The following is a 24,404-nucleotide window of genomic DNA, read 5'->3' on the forward strand; positions in this document are numbered from 1 at the left end:
TCTCCTATGCATGCTGTTGCGTGGGGCATGAGACACCATGAAACACCTTGTAAGTATATTTTCTAATTTCAAATGTAGGTGATTATGTTCTCAGAACCAAAATAGCCATGGAAAAGTTCTTTTTTCCCCATGGACTCTTCAAATTAAACTCAAGTAGAATTTAGAATTTTCAAATATTAATTCGAAAAAACATAGCCTCTCTGTTTTGGAACGTCTGAACAAAGAGTCTCTCCCAAAGGAGGTAATAACTAAGATCTTAAAGGTCCAGAACCCTTGGGGGTTACGTAGATATTCATATTTTAGGGTCTTCTTTTCCTAGACTTGTCTTATTTACAAATTTCCAGTGAAGGAAAGTTTCAGACATATTTAATATATACCAACCCTAATAGTTTCATAACATAGTGTTGCTATTTGCAGCTCATATATTTCCTCTATTAGCCTTGCAGTATCATGATGATTATTCATAGAGTAGCTGTTTTCTTTTCTTTTGTATATGTATCTCGCCTTTGTTTGCTTTCGTTACATGTGGGATGTTGTGTGGGATATTGTGGGATGGGGGAGAAGGGGAGTTCCGGAGCCTTCAGTAGACCAGATGAGGCTGAGGATGGAATGTAGGGAAACATTCATTGTGCACTTTCTCACCTTGTCCTGTTTCTGCTCCCACCAATTCTCTCTGACTTACTCTCTGATGATTAAAATTCCCTCAACAAGCAAGGTAGGCCACACTGAGAAGAAATTATTAACTGCAAATATCCAATAATTAGTCACATTTAATTAGCATAATCTATTTCAAAATAAAGTGCAAATAAGTGGTTCATGGTCTTTTAATCTCAGGCAAAGTGGAGAATCTAGAGGAAAGGAAATCAGGAAGATATCAGTTTCCAGAGAGGGCAGAGAGGGAGTCTCAAATGCTTGGAAAGAGAGGGGAAGGTGCAGAAAAAGAAGACTGAGAAACTGAGGTCTCATCACTTATTTTACGATTTGGCCTGAGATGGTCCTTCCCCAGGTGCACATCAAGTGGCTGGGCAGGCTGCCTAATATTTAGCCCAGTGATTAGCAATGCATGTAGAGTGAAGCAAAAGGTATCCCTGACTGAACTATATAAAGCTTTGTCTCCTGAGTAGCCAGCATATCAACCATACTGAGTGACAGTCTCCTGATACACTGGGTCCCCCACGCCATGAAAGATGATGGGAGTTAGAGATCATTTAAAGAAGGCTCCAGCCCCAGCAGGGCTTGGGGCTCTGGACTCTGAGTTCACCCGAAGCTAAGGCAAAAATGCCTTGATATTTGTTTCCATTTCAGTTTGCATCTTCTATCCTTGTGGTCTTCTTCCTAGCCCCATCCCTGGCCATGATAGTGAGTAAGGATGGAGAGAGTTCAACCTGTCTAGTCCTCCTTTAGCAGAAGCATTTTAAAAAGTGATAATTAAGGGCAACCTTCTCAAATTTCCTGTGGGTACCTCTAAAACCTGCAAGGCATGGGCAAAGTAGGAACTCTGAACTTTCAACTTTTCTCATTGTTGCTTGGTTTTCTCCAGAACATCCATGACAACCATCCTCTTAATGGATCTGTTGGGAGTCAAATTATCCATGTCAGTACCTTTCAAGGTATGGTCAGCATCCGAGACAATAATGTTTTCAGTGAGTGGGATGGAATCCTAGACTACAAGAATGTAAGATGAGAAACTCATTCATTACAATGTGAAAGAAAGCCATGTCTGGTCCAAAATGTAGCCTTGTGCTTTTCCAGAGAAAAGAGGACATTTGCCTTCTCTAGGTTTAGGTCCTTGATGGACATGCACATTATTAGGTAAGGGAACAGCTTTTCTGCAGTTGCAGTGACTTCTTTTTGAGCCAGAAAATATAGGAGGAATTCCAGCTGGTCTATAGGGATCCTACATCCCCTATGTTCCTGTGAGGTGTTGACTGTAATCGGCCACTGAAGGTCTCTGATCTCAGAAACCTCCATGTCTTGTAACTGGTATGTGCTGTAGAAGTTATTTTGTCTTGACTCCTGATTTTAATGCTAATTTCCTAAGAAAAAGAATGATATATTTTCATTTTTAGAAATCTGACTGCAACTTGCCCATCACTTTCGATGGTAAGACCTAGCAGAAAGACCCAATATTGAGGAGGCTCCACCTGTGTGCTTGGCCTGGCTCTCTGAAAGAAAAGCACTATAACCCCAGGGACATCACTCAGCCTTTGTGTGTCTCAGTTTCCCCATCTGCAAATCAGCACCAATAGGTACCATTTCTACCTGGCAGGATTCTGAAGAGTTAACTGAAGTAGAAGCACACACTCCTTGTTCTGTCTGGCAAGGCCAGTCCCATCTGGCCCCGCCCTCTCCCATCTGGCCCCACCCCCAGTCACATCCATGACATCCCCTCCATCACTCTGGGCATCTCAGGAGGGGCACCTCAGGCACAGGCTTTCTCTCTGCTCCAGCCTGTATCTGCTCTGCTCCCTTCCCTGACCACTTTCCTCGCTAGTCACCTAACCCACTCCTGATTTCCTCAAGGTAATGTCCCCCGAATCCCGCTAGAGGGCACACAGTCTACACATGCAAGTGATTTTTAACTCTGCTCTATGCCATGGAGACTTTTCTTCAAACAAAAATATTCCATGGTAGTCTATGACATGGAACAGAAGAAGCCGGAACTACTCCGGCAGGCGAGCCTTAGGCTCAGTCAGATGCAGCTGGAGAACCACTGCTCTACTCCAGGCTGTGAGAGGCCATATGAAAGGCCCAGGGACTCATGGAGTCAGTGGCAGACCCAGGGCTAGAATCTGAGTCTAGAGGGCCTGGCCCAAGGTTCCTGACAACCTCGTACATTCAGAGAGCACTCCGTAATTTTCACAGTGCCCTCACCAGCTCTCACAAGCAGTTAGTTTCTCCTGTCATCTTCACAGCACCCCTGTAGGAGAGGAGCTATCATTATTTCTGTTTTCAGATGAAAAAACAGAGGATTGTGGAGCCCACTGAGGACCATGATGGTTGCTAAGTGGCAGAACAGGACCCGCAAGTCAGCCTTATTATTAGATCTCACTCCCTATCCCTCCCATCCCACCTGTCCATTCACTGTGTGCAGAATGCCCTGAGAGATTCCTTTCCTCACCCACATCACAGGACAGTGCCAAAAGCCCCGGGAGTAGCAGGGCTCTGCACATGTCAGCAGTCCTGATGCTGGCGTTTTTCTGGTGCCCAGAGTGGCACTCTGCTGGGTGCTGTACATCACAGTCAGAAGAGCAGTCGTGCCACACTGATAGAGAGTGGATGTCCATTGATATTGTGACTGCAGGAATGACGTGTTTCTCCTGTGCTGCTTTAAGGCCCTGTTGGCGGCTAACATATTTAACAAGATAGCCTGTGTTCTGGCCAAGATGGACCAAGTAGTCTTCCCAAGTTTGGATGACATTAGCAAGGCCCTGGACAAGCAGGTAAGTGAGGCCGGTTCACTGTGGTTCCCTTTTAGTTTGGTGTTTTCCAACTCTGCATCCAACGTCCTAGGACAAGGCTGTGCACACAGAGAGACTTGGGTCAAGCTTGTTCTTAAGGCCCATGAAATTCTACCGTCATACCAAGCACTCCAGGTGCAGTTGATGGCTCATTCAAGTCAAGTCATAATTTAATCAAATAACAGTTCTATGCGGTGATCTCATTTTGATGAATTCCAGAAGGGTTTGAGCTACATGTTAGTGAATATAAATTGTTGAATGCAAATACCAGAGTGAATTGATAGAATATTCACATTCTCCTACCTTCTTTCTCTTCTGCCAACCCCCTAAACATATCCACACATATTCTCTTCAGTCGAAAATAAGCCCAGGACTGCTGAAGCTCTCTTCCCCTCGGCTTCTTAAATGACAAAAGTAGTCCAGTAAGTTAAAAATCAGCAGGTGGTCCTGGGCAAGTCATTGAAATCTGCTGTCATTTGCTTAAGTAGCCTGCACAGCACACTTGGCCGACACTGATATCCATGGCAGGAGGTGCTGACTCTCCGGGGGGTAAAAAACAATACACTTCAGGTCACATAAAAATAAGGCAACTTACCAATTTTTTTTTAAGAGAAAAGCTGAAAGTATCCCATCTGTTTTAACAAGCAAAAACATAATATAATGCAACAAAAAAATTAAAGCATTCTATATTTTCATTAGAGATGAGAAAGCATTAAAGAGCGAATGAATTATTAAGTTTAAAGGGTGAAAGGAGTGGACAGGAAAAGTCACCTGAATGCACGGGCAGATTTTTCTGGAGGAATGTCATCACCTTGTGGCCAGAGAGGATATTGCTATTAGAGACTTCAAGGTTCAGAGCTATTCTGGTCAATTCTATCACCCCATGCACTGCCTCCACTTACTCATGGGCCAGGGTCTCAGATCCTTTTTGTCCTGTCTGCTGTGCCACCCGCAAATGTTGTCTCATCATTTTGATGTGTCACCCCTTCCAGGCTTTTAAGCATTACCCATCTACTCGCGGCCTGACCCACACTGTTTTACCCAGTCGGGTCTAGAACTTAGCACAATATGGAATGCCCATTAAGGACATGTGCAGAGATGACCCCACCTACTTTGCCCGGCAGCAAAAAGAAGGTATGTTAGCAACCAAGACCAAGACCATGGGTGAGTCAAAAGGCACAGTATGACTTTTAGGTTATTGACAAATTCTAATAACAGTTGTTGGGTTTGTTCTATTTATTGGCTACTGGATATAAAAACAATGGGGCCTAGGATGTATTCACCTCTGGTTGCAGAGATGATTTCCTGACAGTGACAGCGGGGCTTGTTGAGAATGGGGAGCTAACTTAGCTTTATCGGGAGGTTAAGTTCAGTCATCTCATCAGTGGGATTTGACAGTGGGTAGATATCCTCGCTTGACCCAAAGCCTCATCGCCCCCTGCCCAAGCAACACAGTGTCCAGCATCCCATCATTAGAGTCTCATTGCTTTAGGATCTCCAGTTTCCTCTTCTGCAAGCTGCCCAGAGGTTGGAAGGCAAAACTCTAATAGTTATAGATCACTCTGGAAAAGGAACATCTCAGTGGCTGGCACTCCTGCTAGGGATGTGGTAGGGGAGCAGTGGTAACCAGTTGGGAAAACTACTAGGCAAGACTTGAAGAGCCGCTTTCTAGCCCAGATAGTCAATAACCACTTCCCATTAGGCTGCTGCCAGTCACTTACATAATAATATAAGTTAACCCAATGAACAAGGTTTCTTCATAACAGGAAGATCCAGCAGGAAAACAGGAAGAACTTGAGGGGCTGGGGTTCAGAAGGATGATCAAGGATCATCCTCCTCTGCCTACCCCCTGAATGGTGTGCCTGAAAGTGATGGGGAGAATGGAACCAAGCTGGAAAACACTCTTCAGGATATTATCCAGGAGAACTTCCCCAACCTAGCAAGGCAGGCCAACATTCAAATTCAGGAAATACAGAGACCTCCACAAAGATACTCCTCAAGAAGAGCAACCCCAAGACATATAATTGTCAGATTTGCGAAGGTTGAAATGAAGGAAAAAATGCTAAGGGCAGCCAGAGAGAAAGGTCATGTTACCCACAAAGGGAAGCCCATCAGACTAACAGCAGATTTCTTGGCAGAAACTCTATAAGTCAGAAGAAAGTGGGGGCCAATATTCAACATTCTTAAAGAAAAGAATTTTCAACTCAGAATTTCATATCCAGCCAAACTAAGCTTCATAAGTGAAAGAGAAATAAAATCATTTACAGACAAGCAAATGCTGAGAGATTGTGTCACCACCAGGCCTACCTTACAAGAGATCCTGAAGGAAGCACTAAACATGGAAAGGAACAACCGGTATCAGTCATTGCAAAGATATGCCAAGCTGTAAAGACCACTGATGCTAGGAAGAAACTGCATCAACTAATGGGCAAAATAACCAGCTAACATCATAATGACAGGATCAAATTCATACATAACAATATTAACCTTAAATGTAAATGACCTAAATGCCCCCAATTAAAAGACACAGACTAGCAAATTGGATAAAGAGTCAAGACCCATCAGTGTGCTGTATTCAGGAGACCCATCTCATGTGCAGAGACACACATAGGCTCAAAAGAAAGGGAGGGAGGAAGATCTACCAAGCAAATGGAAAGCCAAAAAAAAAAAAAAAAAAAAAAAAAGCAGGGGTTGCAATCCTAGTCTCTGATAAAACAGACTTTAAACCAACAAACAAAGATCAAAAGGGACAAAGAAGACCATTACATAATGGTAAAGGGATCAATTCAACAAGAAGAGCTAACTATCCTAAATATATATGCACCCAATACAGGAGCACCCAGATTCATAAAGCAAGTCCTGAGAGACCTAAAAAGAGACTTAGACTCCCACACAATAATAATGGGAGACTTTAACACCCCACTGTCAATATTAGACAGATCAATGAGACAGAAGGTTAACAAGGATATCCAGAACTTGAACTCAGCTCTGCACCAAGCAGATCTAATAGACATCTACAGAACTCTCCACCACAAATCAACAGAATATACATTCTTCTCAGCATCACATCGCACTTATTCCAAAATTAGCCACATAGTTGGAAGTAAAGCACTCCTCAGCAAATGTAAAAGAACAGAAATTACAACAAACTGTCTCTCAGACCACAATGCAATCAAATTACAACTCAGTATTAAGAAACCCACTCAAAACAGCACAACTACATGGAAACTGAAAAACCTGCTCCTGAATGACTACTGGGTACATAACGAAATGAAGGCAGAAATAAAGATGTTCTTTGAAACCAATGAGAACAAAGACATAATGTCCCAGAATCTCTGGGACACACTTAAAGCAGTGTGTAGAAGGAAATTTATAGCACTAAATGCTCACAAGAGAAAGCCGGAAAGATCTAAAATCAACACCCTAACATCACAATTAAAAGAACTAGAGAAGCAAGAGCAAACACATTCAAAAGCTAGCAGAAGGCAAGAAATAACTGAGATCAGAGCAGAACTGAAGGAAATAGAGACACAAGAAACCCTTCAAAAAGTCAATGAATCCAGGAACCGGTTTTTTGAAAAGATCAACAAAATTGATAGACCACTAGCAAGACTAATAAAGAAGAAAAGAGAGAAGAATCAAATAAATGCAATAAAAAATGATAAAGGGGATATCACCACCAATCCCACAGAAATACACACTACCATCAGAGAATACTATAAACACCTCTACACAAATAAACTAGAAAATCTAGAAGAAATGGATAAATTCCTGGACACATACACCCTCCCAAGACTAAAGCAGGAAGAAGTTGAATCACTGAGTAGACCAGTAACAGGCTCTGAAATTGAGGCAATAATTAATAGCCTACCAACAAAAAAAAGTCCAGGACCAGATGGATTCACAGGCAAATTCTACCAGAGGTACAAAGAGGAGCTGATACCATTCCTTCTGAAACTATTCCAATCAATAGAAAAGGAGGGAATCCTCCCTAACTCATTTTATGAGGCCAACATCATCCTGATACCAAAGTCTGGCAGAGATACAACAAAAAAAGAGAATTTTAGACAATATCCCTGATGAACATCGATGGTGAAAATCCTCAATAAAAGACTGGCAAACCAAATCCAGCAGCACATCAGAAAGTTTATCCACCAAGATCAAATTGGCTTCATCCCTGGGATGCAAGGCTGGTTCAACATAAGCAAATCAATAAACAAAATCCATCACATAAACAGAACCAAAGACAAAAACCACATGATTATCTCAATAGAAGCAGAAAAGGCCTTGGACAAAATTCAACAGCCCTTCATGCTAAAAACTCTCAATAAACTAGGTATTGATGAAACACATCTCAAAATAATAAGAGCTATTTATGACAAACCCACAGCCAATATCATACTGAATGGGCAAAAACTGGAAGTGTTCCCTTTGAAAACTGGCACAAGACAGGGATGCCTTCTCTCACCACTCCTATTCAATGTAGTGTTCTGGCTAGGGCAATCAGGCAAGAGAAAGAAATAAAGGGTATTCAATTTGGAAAAGAGGAAGTCAAACCATCCCTGTTTGCAGATGACATGACTGTATATTTAGAAAACCCCATCATCTCAGCCCCAAATCTCCTTAAGCTGATAAGCAACTTCAGCAAAGTCTCAGGATACAAAATCAATGTGAAAAAATCACAAGCATTCTTATACACCAATAACATACAAACAGAGGGCCAAATCATGAGTGAACTCCCATTTACAATGGCTACAAAGAGAATAAAATACCTAGGAATCCAACTTACAAGGGATGTGAAGGATCTCTTCAAGGAGAACTACAAACTACTGCTCAATGAAATAAAAGAGGACACAAACAAATGGAAGAACATTCCATGCCCATGGATAGGAAGAATTAATATCATGAAAATGGCCACACTGCCTAAGTTAATTTATAGATTAAATGCCATCCCCATCAAGCTACCAATGACTTTCTTCACAGAATTAGAAAAAATTACCTTAAATTTCATATGAAACTAAAAAAGAGCCTGCATTGCCAAGACAATCCTAAGCAAAAAGAACAAAGCTGGAGGCATCATGCTACCTGACTTCAAACTATACTACAAAGTTCCAGTCACCAAAACAGCATGGTACTGGTACCAAAACAGATATATAGACCAATGAAACAGAACAGAGGCCAGAAATTACACCACACATCTACAACCATCTGATCTTTGATAAACCTGACAAAAACAAGAAATGGGGAAAGAATTCCCTATTTAATAAATGGTGCTGGGGAAACTGGCTGGCCATATGTAGAAAACTGAAACTGAATCCCTTCTTTACACCTTATATAAAAATTAATTCAAGATGGATTAAAGACTTAAATGTTAGACCTAAAACTATAAAAACCCTAGAAGAAAATGTAGGCAATACCATTCAGGACATAGGCATTGGCAAGGACCTCATGACTAAAACACAAAAAGCAATGGCAACAAAAGCCCAAATAGACAAATGGGATCTAATTAAACTAAAGAGCTTCTGCACAGCAAAAGAAACTACCATCAGAATTAACAGGCAACCTACCGAATGGGAGAAAATTTTTGCAATCTACCCATCTGACAAAGGGCTAATTTCCAGAATCTACAAAAAACTTAAACAAATTTACAAGAAAAAGACAACCCCATTGAAAAGTGGGCAAAGGATAGGAAGAGACACTTCTTAAAAGAAGACATTTATGCAGCCAACAGATACATGAAAAAATGCTCATCATCGCTGGTCATCAGAGGAATGCAAATCAAAACCACAAGGAGATACCATCTCACACCAGTTAGAATGGCGATCATTAAAAAATCAGGAAACAACAGGTGCTGAAGAGGACGTGGAGAAATAAGAACGTTTTTACACTGTTGGTGGGAGTGTAAATTAGTTCAACCATTGTGGAAGACAGTATGGCGATTCCTCAAGGATCTTGACATAGAAATACCATTCGACCCAGCCATCCCATTACTGGGGATATACCCAAAGGATTGTAAGTCATGCTGCTATAAAGACACATGCACATGTATGTTTATTGTGGCACTATTCACAATAGCAAAGACTTGGAATCAACCCAAATGTCCATCAGTGACAGACTGGATTAAGAAAATGTGGTATATACACAGCATGGAATACTATGCAGCCATGAAAAAGGATGAGTTCATGTCCTTTGTAGTGACATGGGTGAAGCTGGAAACCATCATTCTGAGCAAACTATCACAAGGACAGAAAGCCAATGAAATAAAAGAGGACACAAACAAATGAAAGAACATTCCATGCCCATGGATAGGAAGAATCAATATTGTGAAAATGGCCACACTGCCCAAGTTAATTTATAGCTCATCCCCATCAAGCTACCAATGACTTTCTTCACAGAATTAGAAAAAAGTACTTTAAATTTCATATGGAACCAAACAATGTGGGAACTAAACAATGAGAACAGTTGGACACAGGGTGGGGAACATCACGCACTGGGTCTTATTGTGGGGTGGGCGGATGGGGGAGGGATAGCATCAGGAGAAATACCTAATGTAAATGACGAGTTGATGGGTGCAGCAAACCAACACAGCACATGTATACCTATGTAACAAATCTGCATGTTGTGCACATGTACCCTAGAACTTAAAGTTTAATACAAATAAATAAATAAATAAACAAATAAGAACTTAAGCTTCTTGCTGAGTCCATTGAAATAATTTTTTAGTCTCTCTGGGAGTGCCTAAAAGTAGCTAAGAATGAGCCCAGTGATCTTCCAAGCAGGGAAATCGTCTCTCTTCTTTTCTTCCTCCCTTGGGGCAGCCCCTGTCATTGACATAGGCTGACATATTCAGTGCTGCCTCTTACAACTGGGAGAAGGGGCCAGGGAACCCACAGCCCCCAGAGTCCTCAGCTGAGCTGTCTCCACTTGCTGCCCCTCCATGGCGTCCTGCCTTTGGGCAGACACTGCCATCTCTGCCACTAATCTGGGGAGCCTCAGGGGGCTTAAGGAGCATGAGCCCTCTGGACCCAATGTAGAAATAAGAAAAATGAGTCTCTCCTCGCCCTTTGGCATCTCAATCATTCATGTATGCCCTGTGTATTAGTCTGTTTTCACATTGCTATAAAGAACTGCCCGAGACTGAGTAATTTATAAAGAAAAGAGGTTTAATTGACTCACAGTTCTGCATGGCTAGGGAGGCCTCAGGAAATTTACAATCATGGCAGAAGGGCAAGCAGGCATGTCTTACATGGTGGGAGGTGAAAGAGAGAAGGAGGAACTGTCAGACATGTATGAAACCACCAGATCTCATGAGAACTCACTCACTATCAGGAGAATAGCATGGGGTAAACTGCCCCTATGATCAATCACCTCCCAACAGTCCCTCCCTCAAAATGAAATTTGGGTGAGGACACACAGCCTAATCATATCACCCTGCAATGTATACCCTAGTTTCTTAGAGAAACTAGTGAAAAGAAAAGGGAGGACTTTTCTCATCTGTGGCTACTGTTGTTTTTATACTCAGTCCCCACCCACCACCCTGGGACCTGGAATATGAGTTCCCTGGGGACTGGACCAGGGACAAATTTGAGCCTGAAACATCACAATGTGATTGAACTGCTCCTCCCTCTCCAGAGTTTACTGGATTAGGACTGTGTCCCAGCCCCCTCTCTCCTGAGCAGGTCTGTCCTGACAGAGTCTTTAGTCCTGCAAATGGGCACTTGGAGGATTACCAAGAAATCTTTAAGTAATGTCTAAATCCCAGCTGGGACCCACTCAAAACTCTCTCGCAATAAATAAAACTATCCTGCAGGAATTCCATCCTTGCTTAAGAGTCCTTTCCCAGAGACAGCAGATCTAAAACAGAGGTCAAATTTCCTGGCCTCCTTGTTTCAAGAAAGGCACTCCATTGACAGACTTCCCTTTAGGGGGAATATCTTAATTTCCTTACTAGTCCTTTCCACTACTGATGGTGTCACTTCTAATTCTCCCTGTCACTCCTGCTTCTCTGCAGCCTAGGGAAGAGCCAGCTGTGTCCAAGCTCAGGACCGTGGGTATGGGCGAGCTGGCTTGCCAGCCCTGGAAGGCAGCTGCCCAGTGTTCATTTTCTGGCTACCTGCTCGCTCTGTGCTCTTAGTTTCCTTCCCAAGGGATCAGGAGCAGTGCACCTTATCCTTCCTGGAATGTGCTGCTTCTCCTTGTCCTTCTGTCTGCTTGGGGCAGAGAGACCCTCCCCACAACTTAACCCATATGTCAGTAGTTATTCCTGTGGAGGCCCTCCATTGAGCTGAGTTAGTTTGGGCAATGCTTTACACACAGGCAGTACCCCAGCCGTCCACAGCAGGCAGAGCTGTAGCTGTCCATTGACTCACATCCTCCCCATCCCTGAAGGGAGACCACAGCACTGGGTCCTCTGGCCTGGCTCCAGGCCACAGGCAGCTGGAACCCGGGCCTTTCAGCGCTGATAGGCTCTAGCCATGGCCAACTTCTGTGTATCTTGAGACTGCTGAAGACTGAGTGGGCCTCCTTTTTATTTTGCGTTTTAAATTTTAAAAATATATTAACATTTTTATCGAGCTATACAATAAAGTGCAGATTTTAAGTGCACAGCTCAATGAATGTTTACATATATACATTCAATGTAGTCATCAACCAGAGGAAGACATAGAACATTTCCAATGCCCCAGAAGGTTTTTTCATGCCACTCCCAGGTAATACCCAACCTCACCCTTGGCCCCCAGGGAGTGGAAAGGGAAAGTAATAGAATTATCCTTTAATTTATCCTCAGCATAATGGAATACGCTGAGGAGTTCTCAGCAAAAATCAAACACACGCTGGCAAGTCTCTTGAGGTGGGGGTCAACGGCAGATGGTAAGGGGTTGGCAAGTAGCCCCAGAATTCTCCCTATTGTGATTAGTTTGGGTCAAACAGGAGAAAAGAGAAGCTAACAAAGGTCATGAATAAGAGGACAGGATGATTGTCCATTGACCTGGTGTTGTGTACCTAAGGCCATGCCCTTACGGGTGTAGCAACAGTAACTTTTTAGAGGAAGACTGAAGGGTGAGCTGCATTATTAGAAGCAGTGAGGGGTGAATTCCTGGGCTGTCCCTTCTTGGGGTCATATACTGCTGCATGATCTGGAAGGGCCATGCTGCAGCCAGGGAATCCTTCCCTAGTGGTTAAAAGCATGCTGAGGAAATGGACTTACCACCTTAAAATAGGGTACACCTAGACCCTAAACCCCAAGAAGCACTTGATTCCATTCTTGAATGTGTGCTGAGCCCTTTGCTGCAACATCAGACATTTCCTCAAGAGCCAAGGGAGAATTAGGGACAGTGTCTGGACTGATAAGAAGGAATGGCAGGCCAAACAGAGCTGGGCAGTGAGCTTCAAGTGACAATTGCTTAAAGTTGTCCTAGGAATAGCCCTCGGTATTGGGTTTCCACAGCATGAGTACAGGAATGTGGTGAGCCTGGAATTTTCAAAGGGGCTTTAGGGGTGAAAGAAGTGGAGACCCCAGTGCTGGGGTGGGCCCAGATCTAGAGGCATGTGTACTGATTGGATTTATCCAGCCTCTTTCAGGTGTATCTGTAAGGAATGCTTTCAGCTATGAAAAAAGAGAACTCAGTCACAGTGGCCTAAACAGACAGAGACTGATTCAGACTGATTCAGATCATGTGAGTACAGGGAAACGTAGTCCCAGCTGGTGCAACTCGGGAATAATGCAGTCAGACATTCTAGCTCTTTCTTTCTTTCCTCAATCTTCCTTCCCTAGGATTGTTGCCTTATGGTCCTAAAATGGCCAATCATCTCCTGACTCCTCATATCCTCATTGAGGGGAGGATGACAGGAACGCACAAAGGGCAAAGTCACATGCCGGCTGAGTCTGTTCCTCCTTATCAGGAATGAGAAATCTTTCCCGAAAGCCCCACTTAGCAATTTCTACTTACAACTCATTGGCAGGAACTGAGATCATATGGCCACCCACAGGCCAATCACAGGCTGAAGAAAATGATATTGCTTTATTGTCTTAAAAGAAACCAAGATCCGGCCACTGCACTCCAGCCTGGGCGACAGAGCGAGACTCCGTCTCAAAAAAAAAAAAAAAAAAAAAAAAAAGAAACCAAGACTGATTTAGCCCAGGCTTTCTCAGTCTTGGCACTGTAAACATTTGAAGGCAGAACATTCTTTGTTGTAGGGCGGTGCCCTGGGCATTGTAGAATGTTTAGCAGCATCTCTGGTGTCTACCCATTAGCATACCCTCCAGCTGTAACAATCAAAAATGTCTCCAAACACCACTAGATGTCTTCAGAGGAGGGGAGAAAAATCACACCCCAGTTGAAAACTACTGATTCAGACCAATCATGATTAATTCCCTGGAACCAAAGGAATGTATTTTCTAAAATTAAGGTGGTGGTTGTTGTTGTTGTTGCTGCTACTTAAATTGGAGCCGTGTTAGAAGGAGAGAGGGAGGTGGGGAATAGGGATTGGGTAATCAATGGACTGGTTTTGCCACAGAATATTAGACAACTGTTACCAGCAACAGATGAATAAGCATTTCTTTTAAAGGTCATATCCTCTTTAGTTTCTGCCTGTTTGGGGTAACTTTATTGTCTTCAAATGGCTACTGTTTATATTTTTTTCCAGGTTTATAATTGTTATGGCAGGAAGGTTAGTCTGATATCAGCTACTTCATCATTATTAGAAGCTAGAAGTCTCAATATTTTATTAATTCACCAATTTATGTTTATTATATTTGAGTTAACAAATGCTTGAATTCATTCATTCAGTCAGTTATCCAAACAGATATTTGTATAATAAAGTATTTGTTTGGGTCCATGTGTTCTAATCCTGGGAGCTCTGAATGAACAAATCCTATTTAATTCTATCTCAGATGAGCAAAGGAGTTTGCATGACATGTGGCATGTCATTTACTGTGAGAAACACAATTGTATGGGAAATAAGAAAAATAAGAACCTCATCTACATGCCTCACCCAGCTTCCTGCAAAAGCTCCATTGGCACACTCATATCCTGGGCCAGGCTGCTCCTTCAGGCCAGCTTTTAAAACACACACACACACACACACGCACACACACACACACACACACACACACACAAAAACATCAGTATATTTTATGGGCACAAATAAGAAAAGGAAGACAGAGGGACCAGTGGAGACACAGAGCAGGCAATAGACACACACACTGGTCATGTGTCCTTTTCAAGAGCTGCCCATTTGGGAGACAGTCTCACCCACCTCAAAGGTCTTTTTGCAGAGCCAGGGCCTGCAGCTCCTCCAGGTCTGGGGTGGCCTCAAGGTGGAAGGCACTCTCCCTGCCATAGCTCCTCTCAGGGCTGGGCCTCTCACTTGTCTTCACCCCAGGATGATGCCTACACAGTCCAGAGCTTCATAAACGCAGTTTCTCATGAACCAACCCACTCAGCTGTTGCCTTCCCAGGAGATCCATATGGAGCGAGGGACCAGGACCAAAGGGCTTCGTAGGCACTCCCTAGGTATTATTGCTGTGAATAAGCACTGGCTATTGTGACTCACTGACCTCGAAGAAGGGACAGGCACATGGGACGGGATGCCTAGCAGATGTCAGAAGTGGTTCAAACATGCAGGGCAGCACATTGCCGTCTGTAACTTAGAGACGCTGCCATGTCCAGTGGAGAGAGACTCAGGACACCAGAGGTTCATGAACAGCCAGCAGACACTCCCCACCAGCACCCCTACTGTTTGACTGGGTTGGGATTACTCCAAACTTTAAATCCCTGGGCATTAAGGGATTAGGGATCTAATACTCTGAAAAGCAAGTTGAAGTCTGGGCTATCACTAGTGGGATCTGAACTGGTAGATTCCGTGGTCAGACAGGCAGCATTGTGTTTGCTGTCTCCGTTTTTTGAAGGCTTGGTGTCCTATGAGGGGAAACGGGAACAACAGAGCACCTAGATGAAGGAGCAAACACAATGCTGGATGTTGCCAAGCACACAGGTGTACCAGGACCTCCTGCACTTGGGAGCTTACATGACCCCTCCTGCACTTGGGAGAAAATAGTACCAGGGAATGCCCACAAGGCCACATCTGAAGCAGCGAGACCTGCTGGGCCATCCGAGGGCTACCTCTGGCTGAGAATTAAGGAAGTATCAACGAGCTGGCCACTGGGCTCATTTGTGGAATGGGAGCGTGAAGGTGGGTGGTGTGGTCTAGGGGCCCACATGGAAGGCCTGGAGGGGTATTGGGATCCAGGAGACTGAAACAACATGGAGCTGGGGAGAGAACCAAGGAAACAACTCAGAGAGAACAGTGAAGCCAGACAGTATTTTCCTTCTGGAATCTTCTCCAACTGTAGAAGAGAAGCAGTCTACCTCCCCCCGGCCGCACCCCACTGGAAGCCTGCTTCCCTGTAACCCTCGAGGTCCTAGAATTGGCACCATGATAAAATCATAAGGAGGGCTGGCCCTGCAGAAAGTATTAATAGTTCATCCCTGGATTTGAGGAGCCTGCGCAGGCAGGAAACAGGCTGGGAAATTCCCTTCATTCTGCCCAGGAGATGGCTAATTACAGAAAAATCCTGCCAAAGGCAGTCTGCAAGCCTTTCTCTGGAACTGGGACACAACTGCTTCCCTTCCCACCACACCCTGCCCCAGCCTGCACCCTGGGTGGTGCTATCTACAAGATGTGGGTAGGGGAGCAGCAGGGAAGAAATTAGCCTTCTCGTTTTTAAAACTCATTTAAAAAGTGGCAATATCTCCTGTGGAAAGTGGTAGTGCCACTTTTTAAGTGATTCATAAAAAGGGAAAGACTAATTTGTACTTGAGTCCTAGTGTGGGCAAGAAGAGACCATGTACCGTGGGATGGGTCACTTTCTAAAGGTCACTACCCTTTGGGGAATGAGGAACAGAGCCGAAGTAGGCTGGAGTAAGGATTTTACCTGTCCACTACCAGCAAAGGACCTGTCACAGGAGAAAGGGGGTTGGGGAAACCAAGATGACAATGCCTATGAGTGTGGCATGGTTAATACTGTGTAAGGAGTAAGCTCAAAGCATCAGCCCCACTGGGAGGGGTTTGGAGAGAGGCGAAGCCCTGAGGAGGTTTTGCTACAGGGCTGGGACTATGGCCCAACCAGAATTAATCCCCTTCCACAAAGGATGCTCCGAAGAGCCTTCCGCAACTGAAAGGTCCTCCTCTCTTTCCTTCTCCCTCATTCTCCATGGGTTTCCAACGCTGGATACCTGCTCTTCCATCCCATAGAAAGCTAGATTGCTCAGCTGGCTTGAAAATAAACTAGTCAGGGCACAGATGACCTAGACCTCTGCCTTTTCCCTACCGAACTAACATGCCTCTAGGTCCCCATTGTGGATCCACAGGGCCATTCCAGGCTGACTGTGCATTGGAGGGTACCATCAGTTCTCAGCTGGGCCACTAGGAGGAGAGAGCACTGCCAGAACCCGCTAGACTCTGGGCAGGGAGGCATAACTCAGCTCAAGCCAGCTTTTGTAGTGTGACCAACTCTTCCAACATCCTGGGTGCTTTGTGGTGTTCGGTCTAGGTTTGCTCCTTCTCCCTGATGGCCCAGAGAGGGTCTCTGGCTTGTGCATCCAGTAAGTTAACGAGTCGATATCTACTTTTTTCGGCCTTTAAGAGGGGGCTAATTATGGAAAAAATATAACCAAAGCCCCAGCTTCATTGTAGCTTCCATTTAGACACATTCCTTTTAGGGAGTGCCTGTTATGCTCCACTGACTGCTCCTAACATGTATTCAGCATGACAACAGCAAAGAGGAGAGTTAGGGAACAAATGCTAAAAATAGGAGCAATGCTACAAAAAATTAATGAGGATAACACATCTCTAAGCAGTAGATTCCAAAGGAAGTTACCAGTCATAACACCCCTTCCTATACCCCACCTTCCTACCCCTAATGCTGGCCACAGGATTGTGCCCCACATGAGCCAATCAAGATCATATACAAAGATTTTAAAATTAAAAGTAATTTGAAATTAGAACTAAAAGCAGTCCTTTTCTCTCTGATGATCAAGGTGGGAAGATGAGGACCAATAGCGGTTGACTATAGTGTAGTTGACAGTGGTATTGGCTCTATCCTCATGGAGAAACCCAGTGTAAGATACTGAGGTTGAATGTAGAGAGGAGAGTTGGGACACAGAAAGAGTGTGTGGTCACCTTCAGGCATCTAGTTCTGCTACTCAAGACCAGAATATCTCTTTTCTTCCATGGTTAGTTCTATGAGACAGTAAATTCCCCCTTGGCCTCAGCAAATTTGGTTTGGTTTGCATCACTTGCAAACACCAAAGCCCCAGCTCAGACACTCTTCCATTCATTTGGCACTTTATTATGCATTCTTTACTGTTGTTATCAAATGTTTTCATACAAATGCTTATTTCCCCAAAAAGAAAATAACTTTGGCAGCTATGGTAGCTTTGCCTTGGGCCTCATGCCCCAGCATACCTGTCCCAGTGCTGAGTACATGGAAAGTGCTCAAAATGTATTCATTGATGACCATTAAGAAGTAGATGTACAGTTTTAGAAATAAAAATAGTAAACGGCACATAGAAATTATTATTTTTTAATGTTATTAAACTCCTTTTACAAGACAATCAGAGGAACCCCAAAACTTTTGTGGCTAGTTTTCAACTGTATTTGAGTTTCCACAGTGACGATAAGGAGAATTGGAAAAACCTACTTCTTGTTGCATTTTTAAAAATAAGCATTTATGGCCAGGCGCGGTGGCTTAAACCTGTAATCCCAGCACTTTGGGAGGCCGAGATGGGCGGATCACGAGGTCAGGAGATCAAGACCACCCTGGCTAACACGGTGAAACCCCGTCTCTACTAAAAAATACAAAATATTAGCCGGACGTGGTGGCGGGCGCCTGTAGTCCCAGCTACTCGGGAGGCTGAGGGAGGAGAATGGCATGAACCCGGGAGTCGGAGCTTGCAGTGAGCTGAGATCCGGCCACTGCACTCCAGCCTGGGCGACAGAGCGAGACTCCGTCTCAAAAAAAAAAAAAAAAAAAAAATCAGCATTTATTTTATATGCAGGGAGTACATGTTCAGGTTTCTTTTTTTTCTTTTGTTTTTTGAGATGGAGTCTCGCTCTGTCGCCCAGGCTGGAGTGCAGTGGCCGGATCTCAGCTCACTGCAAACTCCGCCTTCCAGGTTCACGCCATTCTCCTGCCTCACCCTCCTGAGTAGCTGGGACTACAGGCGCCTGCCACCTCACCTGGCTAGTTTTTTGTATTTTTTAGTAAAGACGGGGTTTCACCGTGTTAGCCAGGATGGTCTCGATCTCCTGACCTCGTGATCCGCCCGTCTTGGCCTCCCAAAGTGCTGGGATTACAGGCTTGAGGCACCGCGTCTTACATGGGAATATTGTGTGATGTTGATGTTTAGTATACACATCCCATCACCCAGGTAGTGAGCATGGTACCAGATAGTTAATTTTACAACCTGAACCTTCTTCTCCCCCTCCTTCCTCTAATAGTCTGTAGGGTCTATTGTTCCCATGTTTGTGTCCACGTGTACTCAATGTTTAACTCCCCCTTATAAGTGAGAACACGTAGTATTTGGTTTTCTCTTCCTGCATAAATTTGCTTAGGATTATGGCCTCCAACTTCATCCACGCTGCTGCAAAGGACATTATTTCATTCTTTTTCATGTCTGTGTAGTATTCTGCGGTATATATGTACTATGTTTTCTTTATCTAATCTACCATTGATGGGCACCTGGGTTGATTTCATGTCTTTATTATTGTATACAGTGCAGCAATGAACATATGAGTGCATGTGTCTTTTTGGTAGAATGATTTATTTTCCACTGAGTATATACTCAGTAATGAAATTGCCGGGTCAAATGGTATCTGTTTTTTAAGTTCTTTGAGAAATCTCCAGACTGATTTCCAGTGGCTGAACTAAATTGCATTCCTGCCAACAGTGTATAAGTGTTCCTCTTTCTCCACAGCCTCACCAACATCTGTGGATTTTTTTACTTTTTGATAATAGCCATTCTGACTGGTGTGAGATAGTATCTCTTAGTGGTTTTATTGGTGTTTCTCTGATTATTAGTGATGCTAATTTTTCATATGTTTGTTGGTCACTTGAATGTCTTCTTTTAAGAAGTATCAGTTGATCTCCTTTGCCTGTTTTTAATGGTGTTATTTGTTTGTCACTTGTTGATTTGTTTAAGGTCCCTAAAGATTCTGGACAGATATTTTGCCTTCATCAGATCCATGGTTTGAGAATGTTTTCTCTTATTCTGTAGGTTGTCTGTTTACTGTGTTAATAGTTTTATTTGCTGTACAGGGGCTCTTTAATTAGATCCCACTTCTCTGCCAAGGCTAATGTTGCCAAGGTTAATGTTGTATTTCCTAGGTTGTCTTCTAGGATTTTTATAGTTTGAGGTCTTTGATCCATTTTGAGTTAATTTTTGTATATGGTGAGAGGTAGGGGTCCAGCTTCAGTCTTCTGCATATGCCTAGCCTGTTATCCCAGCACCATTTATTGAGTAGGGAATCCTTACCCCATTGCTTATTTTTGTCAACTTGTTGGAGATCAGATGGTTGTAGGTGTGTGACTTAATTTCTGGGTTCTGTAACCTGTTCCATTGGTCTATGTGTCTGTTTTTGTACCAGTACCATGCTGTTTTGGTTACTGTAGCTTTGTAGTGTAGCTTGAAGTCTGGTAGTGTGATGTCTTCAGCTTTGTTTTTTGTTTGTTTATTTGTTTTGTTTTGTTTTGTTTGCTTTAGGATTGCTTTGGATGTTTGGGCTCTTTTTTGTTCCATATGAATTTTAGAATAGTTTTTTTCTAATTCTATGAAGAATGACATTGGCAGTTTTATAAGAGTAGCAATGAATCTGTATATTGCTTTGGGCAGTATGGCCATTTTAACAATATTAATTTTTCTAATCCATGGTCATGGATTTTTTTCCATTTTTTTGTGTCACCTATGATTTCTTTAAGCCTTGTACAGATCTTTCTCCTCCTTAGTGAAAACTGTATTCCTAGATATATCATTTTGTTTGTGGCTATTTAAGAGAGTTTGTGTTCTTGATTTTACTCTCAGCCTGGACACTGATGGTGTATAGAAATGCTACTAATTTTTGTACATTTATTTTGTGTCCTGAAACTTTACTGAAATTATTCATCAGTTTTAGGAGTCTTTTGACAGAGTCTTTAGGATTTTCTTGGTATACAAATGTATCATCAGCAAAGAGAGAGAGTTTGACTTCTTTTCCTATTTGGATGCCTTTTATTTCTTTCTCTTGCCTAATTTCTCTGACTAGTACTTAGAGTACTATCTTGAATAGGAGTGGTGAGAGTAGGTATCCTTGCCTTGTTCCTGTTCTTAAGAGGAATGGCTCAAGCTTTTGCCCATTCAGTATGATGCTGGATATGGATTTGTCATAGATGGTTCTTATTATTTTGAGGTATGGTCCCTTTATAGATGTTGAATTTTTATCGATAGCTTTTTCTGCCTCTATTGAGATGACTATGTAGGTTTTGCTTTCAATTCTGTTTATGTGGTGAATCATATGTATCGATTTGCCTATGTTGAGCCAGGCTTGCATTCCTGGAATGAAGCCTACTTGATCATGATACATTAACTTTTTGAGGTGCTGCTGGATTTGGCTTGTTAATATTTTGTTAAGGATTTTCACATCTATTCAATCTTGGGAGATTTTGTGTTTTCAGGAATTTATCCATTTCCTCTATATTTTCTAATTTGTGTATGTTCATAGTAGTCTCTGAGGATAAGTATTTCTGTGGATCAATTGTAACACCACCTTTGTCATTTCTGATTGTGTTTATTTGGATCTTCTTTCTTTTTTATTCATCTAGCTAGGTGGGTCTATGAATTGTATTTATTCTTTCAAAGAAACAACTATTGGTTTCATTTGATCTTTTGTATGGATTTTGCATCTCAATTTCATTCCATTCTTCTCTAACTTTAGTGACTTCTTTTCTTCTACTAGCTTTGGGGTTGGTTTGTTCTTTTCTGTCTAGTTCTTTTAGGTGCAAGGTTAGATTGCTAATTTGAGATCTTCCTAACTTCTTTATTAAGGCATTTAGTGCTATAAACTTTCCTCTTAACAATGCTTTAGCTGTACCCCAGAGATTTTGGTAAGGTATATCTCCATTTTTAGTAATTTCAAAGAATTGTTTATTTCCTCCAGAATTTTGATGTTCACGCAAGAGTTATTCAGGAGCAAGTTGTTTAATTTTCACGTATTTATGTAGTTTTGAAAGATCTTCTTGATATCGATTTCTTTTTAATTGCACTGTGGTCTGATATTAAGGTTCGTATGATTTCAATTTTTTTGAATTTATTGAGACTTTCTTGCCTACCTAGCATGTGGTTGATCTTGGAATGTGTTCCATGTGCAAATAAGAAGAATGTATATTCTGTCTTTGTTGGGTAAAGTTTTCTGTGGATATCTATTAGGTCCAATTGGTCAAGTATCAAGTTTAAGTCCAAAGTTCCTTTGTTAGTTTTCTGTCTCAATGATCTGTAAGTAGGATGTGAAAGTCTCCCACTATTGTTGTGTGACTGTCTAAGTCTTCTTGTAGATCAAGAAGAACTTGTTTTATAAATTGGGTGCTCCAATGTTGGGTGTGTATATATTTAGAATAGTTAAAACTTTTTGTTGGATTGTACCCTTTGTCATTATGTAATACCCTTCCTTTTTTCCAATAAGCCTTCTGTGGTCCAGGCAATACCCTTCTTTGTCCTTCTTAATTATTAAGGGTTTAAAGTCTGTTTTATCTGATATAAAACTAGTGAATCCTGCTCTTTTTTGTTTTCTATTTGCATGATAAATCTTTCTCCAACTCTTTACTTTGAGTCTGTGGGTGTCATTACATGTAACATAGAGCTCTTGAAAATAGTGGATGGTTGGGTCTTGTCTTTTTATCAAGCTTGACACTCTGTGACTTTTAAGTGGGGCATTTAGCCCCTTTACACTTGGGGTTAGTATTGATGTGTGAGATTTTGAACCTGTCATTGTGTTGTTATGTAGACTTACTGTGTAATTGCCTATAGTGTTTGTGGGCTATGTGCTTAAGTGAGTATTTGTGGTGGCAGGTGTTATTCTTTTGAGTCCATATTCAGCACTCCCTTAGGACCTCTTGTTAGGCTGGTCTAGTTGAAACTAATTCCTTCAGCATTTGCTTGTCTGAGAAGGGTTTTATTTCTCCTTCACTTATGAAGCTTAGTTTGGCAGTGTATGAGATTCTTAGTTGGAATTTCTTTAAGGATGACAAAAATAGACAACCCCCCCACCCAACACCTGCATCTCTTCTGGCTTGTCAGGTTTCTGCTGAGACGTCCACTGCCAGCCTAATGAGAGTCCTTCTGCATGTGACTTGACTCTTCTCCCTAGCTGTCTTTAAGATTTTTTTCTTTTGCATTGACCATGGTGAATCTGATGACTATGTGCCTTGGGGATGGTCATCTTGTATATTATCTGACCAAGGTCTTCTGTATTTCTTGAATTTACATGTCAACCTCTCTAGAGAGATTAGGAAAATTTTTGTGGGCTATGTCCTCAAATATATTTTCCAAGTTCTTATTCTCTCTCCTTCTCTCTCAGGGATGATAATGAGTCATGAATTTGGTCTCTTTACATAATCGCTTATTTCTGGGAGATTGTGTTCATTTCTTAAAGCTCTTTTTTCTTTATTTTTGTCTAAGTTGATTCAAAGAACCAGGCTTCGAGCTCTGAGATTCTTTCCTCAGCTTGGTCTATTCTGCTGTTAATACTTCTGATTGTATTATGAAATTCTTTTTTCAACTCAACAAGCTCAGGTTGGGTCTTTTGTAAAATTGCTATTTCATTTTTCAGCTCTTAAACCATTTCACTAGATTGCTTGGTTTCCTTGGATTGGATTTCAGTTTTCTCCTGGATATTTATAAGCTTCATTGCTATTCAGATTCTGAATTCCATGCCCGTCATTTCAGATTGGTTAAGAACAACTGCTGCGGAGCTAGTGCGCTCATTTGGAAGTAAGGGGACACTCTGGTTTTAATTGCTACAGTTCTTGCACTGATTCTTTCTCATCTGGGAGGGTTGGTATTCCTTTAACTTTGGTGTAAACTGAATATAGTCAGTGGCTTCATTTCTGGAAGTTTTCAGAGGGCTAAGGCTCTAAACAGTCTGTTGAATTCTAGTCCTCAGCCTGGCAGGAAGGAAAATTAGCAGTTTTTCGTGTTGTAGTTTGGGCTGAAATCCAGTAGACGGCGCCTGAGAGCAATGGGCGGTAGCTGGGCTCTCATTCTGCCACCTGGCTCGTTTGTGTATCCGGGCCTCTGAGGCCGTGCTCTGTGGTGCAAGGATGAGAGGGGTAACCCCTCACCAGGTCCCCTCCTGGGTTTTGGGGGGAAGGACCCCTGATCACTGGCACTGTGGCCGCGACTTTTTGTTGTTGTTAGGTGTTCCAGGTCGTGGGGCTGCTTCGAGCAGAGGTCCAGCAGGGAGACAGGCCCCACCCTTACTGGACCAGCTCTGCAGAGGGAGGCACGCCTAGGTTCCACACCAGCCCACGAACCTGTGCGGCTCACCCCTCTCTGAGAGTTTTCTGAGAGTTTGGGCTCCTCTTCTGATGAAGCACCGGGCCCAGTTCCGCACTCCGCACATCGGAGCCATAGACCGTAGCCCTGGAAAGGACGGACCTGCTCACAGCTCCCTCCCTTGGACCCTGGGATCTGTGTGCACTGGGGGGATCCAAACAGCTCCCAGGCTGCCGGAATGCACTCAAGTGGAGCAAAGCACCCGGGATGAGCAGCTGAGGCTGCACTGTGTACACACTCCGGTGGAGTGGCCGGGCAGGAATCCTGGGAGGGACTGGCAGGCAGGTGGGCCTGCGGGACGGATATGCCCTAATCCCACGGGGAAGCCCTTCTTCTCCCATTCTGGTGGTTATATGGG

At 42.9% G+C, this 24,404-nt stretch overlaps 1 protein-coding gene across 1 annotated transcript; it reads left to right on the plus strand.

Annotated features, from left to right (window-relative positions):
• Positions 1-37: 37 nt before the first annotated feature.
• Positions 38-24,047, plus strand: LOC105465438 (gastrokine-3-like). The gene is given in 8 exon segments (XM_071076110.1): positions 38-49; positions 1,306-1,359; positions 1,541-1,675; positions 3,336-3,443; positions 4,454-4,595; positions 15,387-15,653; positions 22,520-22,541; positions 23,909-24,047. Coding segments are annotated over 8 exon segments (879 nt in total).
• Positions 24,048-24,404: the final 357 nt, after the last annotated feature.

This window comes from Macaca nemestrina, chromosome 13 (assembly GCF_043159975.1).
Source record: "Macaca nemestrina isolate mMacNem1 chromosome 13, mMacNem.hap1, whole genome shotgun sequence".
In the NCBI taxonomy this organism is placed as follows: Eukaryota; Metazoa; Chordata; class Mammalia; order Primates; family Cercopithecidae; genus Macaca; species Macaca nemestrina.